Genomic DNA, 11,874 nt, shown 5'->3' on the forward strand with positions numbered 1-11,874 from the left:
AGAAATATCCTGCTGAAATCTCTCGCCGCATTCGTCACTAACCGTGCCCAAGTTAAAAGGGAAAAAGTCCAAATGCGAATGTAAAAAGTTGAATTTTCAAGGACATATTGCACCCCATGCGCTGATAACACTTCAACAAGTTCCTTGTAGTTGTCAGCTTTCACATTTCCAAGAAAATTACAGCATACTTGTCTGAAAGCTAACCATGCGCATTTCTGTTTTCCTGTTAGCAATTCCACAAAGTTGTCATCATGAATGATCTCACGGATTTGCGGCCCAATAAATATGCCTTCTTTTAACTTAGTATCACTGTGTTTAGGAAATGTTTTTCTCAAGTACCCAAAACCCTCACAGTGTTTATCCAAAGCCTTAACAAAATTTTTCATCAGCCCTAACTTTATATGCAACGGTGGTAACAAAATCTGGTCTTTCTCAAGTAGAGGGTGATTCCTAACACTCTTCTCTCGAGGACTTAAGTTTTTTCGTATGGGCCAATCCACAATGTTGTAATGTTTATCTTCTGCCCGGCTGTCCCATTCGCAAAGAAAGCAACAAAATTTTGTAAACCCAGATTGCATGCCTAACAGTATACCAATCATTTTGAGGTCTCCGCATATCTGCCAACCATATTTTTCATAATTTATCACTTTTAATATTGTATCCATACTTTCATATGTTTCCTTCGTGGTGGAAGAATAGGCAAGGGGTACTGATGGGTATATATTCCCATTATGCAACAATACTACTTTTAAACTATTCTTAGATGAATCTAAATATAGTCTCCACTCGTTTGGATTGTGACTCCTTCCAAGTTCTTGCGGAAGGCCTTCTACATCATTGCAATAAGTTAACTCATTACTAACAGAAAAAAAAATGTGTCCGTGATTGTTGGCGTTTCCGATATGACACCTTAATACCATCTTGTAATAAATTCCACCCTCTGAGACGAGAACCTAATAATTCCGCTTGAATTTTAGGAAGGTTGAGGTCTCTGACTAGATCATTTAGTTAGGATTGGGAAATAAAGTGAGGTATGTTTGGATCAGGAAAATTTGGATCGGTGTTTGAATATGAGGATCCGGGTTCGTCATCTGGAGAAGCACTGCTTGGTTCTGTTTCATCCACTGTCCATCCTTTAGGAGGCTTAGGAATTGGTATAAAATCATGACTCGTAGCCCGTAGGTTTCTTGGCTGAAGGAATATCAGGATAAAATATAGAATGTTTTGATTTAGAACTATATCCACTATGTTTGCTAAACAGAAGTAACAATCCGTAGTATAATCTTTCTGTTCTGTCCATATTACAGGGTTTCCGAAGGGCATTGATTTGTGAGTGCCATTAAGCCAACCACGTAATGTTCTCAAACAATTACAACAAATTTTACCTGGTGCCCAGCTTTTTCCCTCGTCTACTTTACTTGCAAAATACAACTCATATGCTTTTTTCACTATAGGTAAAGGTAAAGGTAAAAGGTAAAGCTCTCCCCTGTGCTTAGCACCACGCCATGAAGGCGTATAGGGGGTGTGGGGGTAAATCCGGGAACTTTTCTAACATTGGAAGCGGCCCCGGCGTCCACCCAGCGTCGAATAACATGGGTACCTGGGGGAAACCCTGGGGGGTAAAGGCGGTCAGGGGCGTGATGCTGATCACATCACCCCCATTCATGACCGGATCAAGAAAGTGTGGGGCTTTTTTCACTATAGGAGTGATAGTATTTCTCTGTGACTTCGGAGTAAATTCCCCGCAAACATAACAAAACAAGTTCGGGTTATTCACACATTTGCGTGACATGGCGAACTCATTAATTGACTTATAATATATTTCTTTCTTTAAAAAAACAATTGTGAATGCTCTTATCGTTTTGTTAAAATACAACTTACACTTCACTTCACTATACAATATTACATTCACAATTTCACGAACATACACAAACATGAAATACAGCTACTTGCGAAGGCTACTCGCGAAGTTATCGGAAAGGAAGTTAAGACTCGACTAACCCACAAAAGAACAAATTTTAACAGAGAAACAGGAAATTTCTCTACTGCCAGATGTTTCCTCCACTATATATTAAGTGCCAGTCATAAACACAAGGTCGCTGAAAAGTTCTTATCCATTTGCTAGGTACCAAACGTTAAGCCGGAAGTGGAGCAGGGTGCGGAGACCTGAAACCATAAAACTATAAAATTTGGGTGTTCTGCAAAAAACTTAGGTGATACAGGAAAACGGATGTGATATTCGTTATCAGCACATCTGAATACATAAAGATCACTTAGTTTTATTTAAAGGAGTATTTCATTGTTTATCAGTGTTATCAGTCGACATGACCTTGTGCCTGCAGAACCAGCACACTGAAATGAACGAAGGTATTTTACGTGATTTGTAAGCTGAAACAAAACATGCCACGCGTTACAACAGACAGAGGTTTGCCTTCAGCTTTGGGACAGACAAACCACACTACGCATACAGACAGAGTATAATGTAAGATAAAAGGAAATTATTTCTCCGTCTCCTCAAACTGACAATTTCATTGCCTTTTTTTGGAGTTATTTGACTACAGAAACGGATTATATTATTGAAGTCGTATCTCATGTGATGGCTTGGTTCAGTATTCTGATCAGGATTTCTGACAAAAGCAGGACGAGCTACCCAAGAACAGTAATTTTCTATCTTTTATATCTGCTTCCTTCCTCATCCAGTATAAGTCAGACGAGCACATACCACAAATATGTAAGAGAACTATTGCTAATTTGATAACTTGTCTTGCAATTGAATTTCTGTCATGAAAAGCTGCAAAGAAACAAAGACTTTCCTTTTAAAGATTACACTGAATAATTGTTATTTGATTAGGAAACTAAAAATGACTTCACTATTCCCATGCAGTACACAAGAGATTCCGAACACACACTAAAACATACTACTGTTCGTTTCAACGTATTATTTCAACAATCAAGACACAAAATAAAGGTCATGCTCAAGAAAAAATATGTTTCTGTGATTATCAAGTGCATTACGTGGTTTACATCAAGTTTGGATTTGCCAGTTATCTAAATATTATTAATTTTGAAAATAGTCTTTCAGTTAGTGTAATGTGCCTGAAATTGAATGCCTTATTTTTAACCCTGAACGTGTTTTGTTTCTTTAATTAAAACTTTTAGTTTACAATTTAGTTCATCATACCAACCTGTGTCCTTCTCCCTTGTTTATTTATAGTTATAAATAAAATCCCAATGGAGCATGGAAAAACCTTTCACTGTTCATTAGTCAATCATTGTTTTCTGCAGTTTTCAATGCAACATTCAGGCTCTCTGATCGTGCATCGTACGTTTCAGATCAGGTATCCACATAATTTAATATATTTATAAGTTGTTTTAAGCGAACTTCTCAATTTTTATTCTTTCCATATATGATATCAATATCACATTGCAAACAGTTATTAATGGTTTCAATGTGATTTGCTGGGTAAAAAAATTTCGTATTACTTTAGATTCGAACAGCACTCATGATTTTGAAACGTGAAAAGGTAATCATTTTAAGGGGAACGTAAAAGTTGGTGTGTGTTGACAGACTGTAGCTACTGCCATATTAGCACTGACAACTAGGAAGCGTTCTCAATAATCACGTGGCTGCTTTTCGCTAATAAATAACTGCGTTTTTTCAACACATACACAATACATCGTCGCTTCGGAACATCAAATTTTCATCTTTGCTGCTTTCAGATTACCAACATACGAAGTGGCATGCAATTCAAAAGGTTTTGCAGAAACCTCAGTTTTATAAATAAGATTGGATGAAATTAGACCAAAAAAAAAAAAAAGAACTTCTCTTCCGCTGGGCTCGAACTCGGGTTGCGCGCATGCTAGTCCGACACGATAACCACCACTCCAAACGAGACAACACGAAACTCTTTCGCAAGTAGTCGACTGAAACGCAAGTTAATTTTCAGATTGCTAATTCCCAAGGTATAACATGGCTAGGCATGTTACGCGAGGTGTGTTTCTTGTTCTAACTCCTATATCTGTGTGTTTTCGTTAGATTCATGGGATTTCGTGAGTTGATATGAATAAAGTAAATAAATAAGACAAGTGGGTGGAAGGGACTGGAGAATCGTAAATACGGAATCATTGAGAAGATATCTATCGCCTTGATAGAGAATCTCTATATCCCCTTGTGATAGAGAACTTATTAGAAGAATGAAAATACAGATTAAACGAACAAATTTGATGTGTATCCTTTCGTCAAAATGCCTACAAAACAATATTACATACTTCTTCACTAATAGAAAAGAATAAATAAATTGTCCTTGGTGGGGATCGAACCTAGACCTCACTGGTGAAAGCTCTGTACGCTAACCAACACTCTATCAATAACAACATGTTTTATTTTTTCCAGTCAGTCTGTCTCCTTCCTCAACACCTGAAGACGAAAATGCGTCTTAATTTCTCTCATAATTGTTTCATTGTCTATTAATAGAAACCAAAAAAAAAAGGTAAAGTGTTCCCCTGTGCATAGCACCACGCCATGAAGGCGTATAGGGGGTGTGGGGGTAACGCCCCACACTTTCTTGATCCGGTCGTGAGTGGGGGTGATGTGATCAGCATCACGCCCCTGACCGCCTTTACCCCCCAGGGTTTCCCCCAGGTACCCATGTTATTCGACGCTGGGTAGGCGCCGGGGCCGCTTCCACCGTTAATAGAAACCACGTATTACAAAAATAGACGCATTCTTTCTGTGAAAAATCCCATGTTTCGCACATCGTGCTTCTCCATTTACTGTTATTTGGACATTCACTTGGAAGTTAAAACTTAGCTTTGTGTGTTTGTTTTCACGTGCATGTGTGTGAGAAGAGTGGTGTGCACGTGTGTTTGATGTTTTTCTGGGTATTATTTTCGTTCAAAGCATTAATATAATTGTAAAATATGGAATTTACTGTAATGCAAGGAGTGAAAATATAAACCCAGTCCGTCAGGTTCGTTCCCAAACAACATTAAATAATGGAACGTAACGTGGACCGAGTATAATTGCATGTCGAGAACACGAGACATTACGATCGACAATCTTCATCTCGTATTTCTCTTTGGCATCACTACTCAATTTACAGAGATGTGTACCCGTGACTGGTATACAAGCCGCAGAATTGCAATGCTGTTTGGGTTGTCTAGTCACAACGCGCTTGGTGGTCAGACATGGACGGCTTGCTTCACTGCTTCTTCAATAGGGTCGTTACAACCCAGCTGTGTCCAAGACTGTACGTACCATTCCCCGTCCAGTTCTCTTTCTCTCTTGTTGCACCGTGCTTTGTTCTTGCTGCGGTGTCTCCCCACTGTGTTTGGGGACTCCTCATGCGCTGCACCGCCAGCGCCGCCATTTCTGCCCCGAACCATGTACGCGGCTGTGGCCTGTGTGGCCTGTCGAGTGTCACGGACCACTTTGCTTGCATTCTCAGTGTGTTTCTTCGTCCTGGGTCAATCCATATGAATTCATACAACCTGGTTGCTTGACCATTTTTAAAAAAGTTTATTTTTTGTGGGGTGTGAGCCTCATATATTGACAGTTCAGAACCACTCTTATTTTATTTTTACTATCACCGATTTGAAGATGGCGGGCATTTTTTTATCATGGCGCGCGTCATTTTCTCCATTCGTAAGCAACAGCGGCAACTTTTTTTTCTCAGCTCTGGTAAGTCCTACGACAATGAGACAAAATCTGTGATGTCAAGCACATTATAGGCTACAATTATATTTCTGTGTAATTTTCTAAATATTATTCCTTCATAATAAATTTGAAGGTCAAAATTGTGTATTTTAATCGCTCAAAATGACATTTTCGGACATTTTTGGGGGGGGGGGAAGGCAGTTTGTTTGACACTTGAATTTTTTGTGCAAGTACCTGTGTACCAATAGAGTATGTCAAAATTATTTGAAGCTTGAGACTTTAATATTTGTTTTTCTACAGGGTCATAAACATGTACTTTTTGTTAAAAAATTCCAAGTTCAGGGTTAAATATCTCTGGTGGGCAGTTGTTTAAAAATCTGAAATTTGTACACAATACAGTACTTCATGATAAGTAACTTCAGTAACTTCGTCAAGATAACCCCAGCTGAACACGATTCCGATGACCTCCATCAGTTGCATTTCGCGGCCTTTCATTCCATTCTCTCACATAGCTGAGGTTATCTTTACGAGCATGAACAGCCACGATCGCACAGTACTGATGTCTACACATTCATCCCCATAAAGTGCCCTGTCTCAGATGAATGTCAATTTGTAGCACATTTTCTGCGTTTAGAAACTCGATCACTGAACGCTACTTCATGCGATTCACCGACATTGCATGGTTACATGCTGCCATTTTCCTCGCAATAGTTCAGCACCCCCTGGCGATAGAAGTTTGAAACCTTCAATTGAGAAGCGGGAAAGTCTTTTAAGTGCAATGTATGGTTGCTCAAAATCCAAAATGCGTTTACAAGGTAACAAAGAAAATAAAAACATAGGAAGCGTTACTATTCAGCACGCCCTCGTATATATACTTTATTGCAGAGCCATTTCAGGATTGTAATGTTGTTCATTGACATTCCAAATTACGGTTTGCAGAATTTCAACACAAAATGTTAATAAGAATTTAAATTAGACATGCCATATTTAATGCAAAATGTTGAATTTTTCACGAGTTTTGTATCTCTTAAACCAATTAAATCTCAAACTCAAAATTTTTACTGAAGTTACTTATCATGAAGTACTGTATTGTGTACAAATTTCAGATTTTTAAACAACTGCCCACCAGAGATATTTAACCCTGAACTTGGAATTTTTTAACAAAAAGTACATGTTTATGACCCTGTAGAAAAACAAATATTAAAGTCTCAAGCTTCAAATAATTTTGACATACTCTATTGGTACACAGGTACTTGCACAAAAAAATTCAAGTGTCAAACAAACTGCCTTCCCCCCCCAAAAAAAATGTCCGAAAATGTCACTTTGAGCGATTAAAATACACAATTTTGACCTTCAAATTTATTATGAAGGAATAATATTTTGAAAATCACACAGAAATATAATTGTAGCCTATAATGTGCTTGACATCACAGATTTTGTCTCATTGTCGTAAGACTTACCAGAGCTAAGGAAAAAAAGTTGGCGCTGTTGTTTACGAATGGAGAAAATTACGCGCGTCATGAAAAAAAAATGCCCGCCATCTTCAAATCGGTGATATTAAAAATAAAATAAGAGTGGTTCTGAACTGTCAATATATGAGGCTCACACCCCACAAAAAATAAACTTTTTTAAAAATGGTCAAGCAACCAGGTTGTATGAATTCATATGGATTGACCCTCCTACGTCGTCCTCCCGTGGTTCTGTAACCCAGCACTACTTTTCTCGACTGCACTGCTTCAGTCATGGTATTTGTTTCCCGCTGTGTAATTGTTCCTTCATGCTTCATTGCTTATTTTGTCCCTACCGTTGTCGATCGCTACCCTTTCCCTTCACTTGTCTTGCAGGACACTCCTATTTCCTTTGTGGAACCCCATGCGCATGCGTTGGCAGCTGCCGCCTGGTGTTTTTTCGGATCGGCGACTTTGGTGGTCCTTTTGACTTCTTTTGTTCCGCCTTTGTATCTTCACTGGTACTGGCTGTACAGCGGTGTGAAGTTCATTTTTACACGTTTTCGGCGTTGTCTAGCTCCTCACGGAGGCATCTCTCGGCAAAGTGGAAGGGTCATATTTCGTCTCTATTTCAGGAGAGGTATGTGTGGTTTTCGTTTGTACCCTACCTTTAGAATCACCCTGTATATGTATACAACCTTTGTTCAATAAATACGGTGAAAGATTGAATGATTGATTTCACGATATATTTGCAGGAAAGGCAGTACATGTATGCAGGAATACAGCTTATTGTCCTTCAAAGTAATCGCCTCCAATGGTAATGCACTTCTGCGAACGCGTGTAGAGGTCTCGCATACTTTGGGCGAAGGCAACCTGTGGGATGCGGTTGAGTTCAGCGTTCACATTGCGTTGGATGTCGACAATGTCCGAAAACCGTTGTCCTTCTAAGTGTTTCTTCAAGCGAGGGAAAATTAAATAATCGGCAGGGGCCAGATCTGATGAATAAGGGGGTGATTAAGTACAACAACCCCCTTACGTGCCAAGAACTGCTGCACGGTTATGGCAGTATGGGGGCGTGCATTATCGTGCAGCAGATACCAGGATCCATTTTCGGTATACTGGGGGCCCACACGTCTGATCCTCTTCAGGAGGCGATCGAAACTGTTCACGTATGTGGCCGCATTCAATGTCGTGCCTTCTGGCAGGTATTCTTTATGAATGATCCCTCCAGCATCAAAAAAGATAATCAGCATTGTCTTGATCCGTGACTTCTCGCACCTAATCTTTTTGGATTTCGGTGACCCTGGGCCGCGCTACTCGACGCTTTGTTTCTTCGATTCTGGGTCATATTTCAGGCACCACGACTCGTCGCCCGTAACGAGCCGTTCAGAAAAGGTGGGGTCACTATCCACCTTGTCGATAAAGTCTCCGCACGCCTCCATCCTGTCTTGTTTCTGATCAGGAGTCAAGTCGTGAGGCACTAACTGCACACACAGTCTACGCTTACCCAACTTTTCGGTTACAATTGCATAAGCAGTCCCACACGACACTCCTGTGGCCTCCGCCAACATTCGAACTGTCAGTCGACGATCTTGAGTCAAAAGTTGGCGAATTTTCTCGATGTTTTCGTCGGTGCACGACGTCAAGAGCCTACCTGGCCGCTGCACGTCTTTCACGCTGTCCCGCCCGTCACGGAAGCGCATGTACCACTCGTACACACAATTTTTCCATAAAGCACTATTTCCATACGCCTTGCGGAGCATGTTGTGACATTCCGTTGGCGTTTACCCAAGTTTGAAGCAGAAATTCACGTTCGTACGTTGCTCCATTTCACCCATAACAGCGTCGCTGCACTGCACCTTACTTCCACAACGCGTACACACAAACTGCGCGTCTGGACAACCACACAGCTTCGCGAACGATGACTGACAGACCTAGGGGTTCACTGATCTGACCGTCAACCAGTAGTACCAACTACACCACACACCAACAATTCATTGATTGGGTGTTTTAAGTCCACTTTATGCACAGTAAGGCTAATCGGGACTGGACCTACAGCTTAAAGTGGAATCCGAACCACCATGTGCCTCCACTGGGTATCGAACCCGCGACCCCTTGATTACAAGGCGACGTCGCTACCACTGCGCCATTGGGGAGCCACCCCCCCCCCCAGCAATTCATTCACCGTATTTATTGAACAAAGTATGTATATACTAGACACACACAAAATTAAAAGAACTTAAGTACATGAGACATGATGTACTCTTCGCAACATCTTATTTGACAGCCCCGCAAGAATTCTAAGTCCCAAATTCGTAAACTTAGCAACATTGCACTTCGGACTTCGGCTCCAGGTGAGAGTAGCGAACTTTGATTTGGTCCTTCCACTAGACGAAAAATGCTGCGGTGAGAGGTTTTCAATTTCGCACTTTCCATGAACTTGGAAACTATAAACCGCTATTATAATACACAATCAAACAGAAATAATAAATTGGAAAAATAACCTTGAGGAATTTTTACGATTCTGCTTGCTCGACTTGAAATTGAGGGATTTGAAACACTGAATACTGCTTATCCCCACCTGGAGGAATTCGCCATCAAGTTTGTGCAGAAAGAAGCAAATTTGTGAGGAGTTTATGCGACATTTTATTTACAATACCTTGCATAATATCGAACACTTCTCAAAAAATTATATTTTTCACGACTTGTCGACAAAATGTGCTTGGAACACAGGAAGGTGGGAGTCTTCATAAACGTCAACATGTTTTTAAGAGCATAACGTCGTTATCATAGAGCAGTTGGTTAGACGCCGCTGTCCTAATTTTCCGTCAAGCGTGAACGGTCGTGGGTTCAAATCCCACCCTCTCCTTTCTTTTTGTGTGTGTACAGAACAGAGACCGTTGATATTAGGATATTTAAAAATTGAATCCGATGCACACTTGAGGGACGTTCCTTCTGCGCATTTTTCCCTTTATAAGTTGCAGATTTCCAGGATTTAAGGTTAAAACCTTTTTTTTAGTTATTCTTCATAAGCTGTGTTAACACACACATCATGATTAATTCACAAATCACATATATGTATTCAGGATGCAAAATGTAATGTTATTTAAGTTATGTATTTTTTTATGTTCTTCACAGACACCTAGAATATTGATTATTTCGATATACTAAAAAAAACATATACAGTTATGTTAAGTAGTGATTTAGTGAATTACTGTAATGAAGGAGAGAGTTTAATGAGTTCAAATTGATAAGATTGGTAATTTTATGTCCGTTCCTTCGTAATGACCATTGTCAATCCTTTAACCACCATCTTACCATGCATCTAAAACTAAGAGTAAATCGCCAATTAACATAAATGGTTATTGTGACGGAAACTACTAAGTATTTATATACTGAGTGACAAACAAAAAATACAAAACCTCATAATGATCGTTAATTCGTCACTGATTTGTATGTAAAATGTTTCTCTTATTTCAGCAGAAAGTATGAGTATCAGATCTAACAAACTTTCCATACTAACTTTGCAATATTCGAAACCACCAACACAGACTTAGCTTTACGTAACTTGATTTTGCGCATTCCACGTGGCATGTGACTTCCTCCTATCATCGACATAACTTCCTCTTACTATTTCCTTTCACCTCGTGAAATAGAGACCAATGTTAACTTCTTAGCACTGTGGATAAACTTTACACCCAAAGATATGCTCCTGAAAAAAAATTCCTGCCTAGGTGGAGAATCGAACCTATGACCTCCCTCGTGACAATCAAGCATGCTACCTATTCTCCAGATAGCTCATGTTAAAATTTGCTACCCGTTTGAAGAAGCCAATTCACATATAATGCCATGTCTATATTTTCCTCATGGCAATTTTTATGAGGAAATGAATTCAGGAAATATTGAGAAACGCTGAAAGAGAAAAATGATGAACATTTCTATTTGAGTTTTCTCATATTTTGTAAATTGTGTGTAAATTCAGTGTTTTGAACAAGCAATCATTTAGTTACGAAGTCTTTTGTTGTTTGTTTAAAGTAGGAAAAGGAGAGCGAAAAGGAGTCATTTGAACCAGACCCCGGTTGCCAAGAAACTTCAGCTTTTTCCAAAGACTGTAGGAAAAGAGAGAGGAAAGGGATATTCAACGTATGAAATATAAAATATGTGTGAAATTAAAACAATGGAATATCTTGCAAGTGCATCCTAACGAACTTCAAACTACACTGGTCAAAACAATTAGGGGAGCAAGCAAGAAATCCCAAAACCAAAGTTGGAAAGTCAAAAGTAGCAATGTATGTTGATGAAGTGAGTGTGTCCTCAACCAGTACAATTCATCTGTGATGAATCAGCAGCATGAAGAGCTCTCTAGTGACACCATAAGGCACGTGGCAGAATTTGTGATATGAGGTGCAATCACGAGGTCACTTGGGAACACCGGTTGTGTGGTGCTGGCAGACCGTAAGTGCAGGTGGGATTCAGTTGAGTAGTGTTGAATAGGAACGATGGCAGAACAACACGATTTAGGGGAATCTAGCGCATGGAGAGCCATTTGGAGGATGGAAGCAGGGCAAACACAACGTGAGGTGGATGCAGGCCTTGGTGTGTCACGCAGTGTCATTTCCAGGTTGTGGACACGATTTCAACAGACAGGTACAGTACGAAGGAGGCCTGGGCAAGGTCGCCCACGGTCAGCAACAGTTAGGGAAGACCGGTACTTAGCATTGTCGGCTCGCAGGAATAGGCAGCAAACTGAACTGACTTGCAACGCGGCCT

General features: G+C 40.0%; 1 protein-coding gene across 1 annotated transcript; it reads right to left on the reverse strand.

Moving 5' to 3' along the window:
- Nucleotides 1–8,417: 8,417 nt before the first annotated feature.
- Nucleotides 8,418–8,807, reverse strand: LOC146005481 (protein GVQW3-like). Its single transcript, XM_083144726.1, has one exon. The coding sequence runs from the start codon at nt 8,805–8,807 to the stop codon at nt 8,418–8,420; it is 390 nt and encodes a 129-aa protein (XP_083000852.1).
- Between the last annotated feature and the right edge of the window lie 3,067 nt (nt 8,808–11,874).

This window comes from Lepisma saccharinum, chromosome 23 (genome assembly GCF_977018435.1).
Source record: "Lepisma saccharinum chromosome 23, izLepSacc3.1, whole genome shotgun sequence".
NCBI lineage: Eukaryota > Metazoa > Arthropoda > Insecta > Zygentoma > Lepismatidae > Lepisma > Lepisma saccharinum.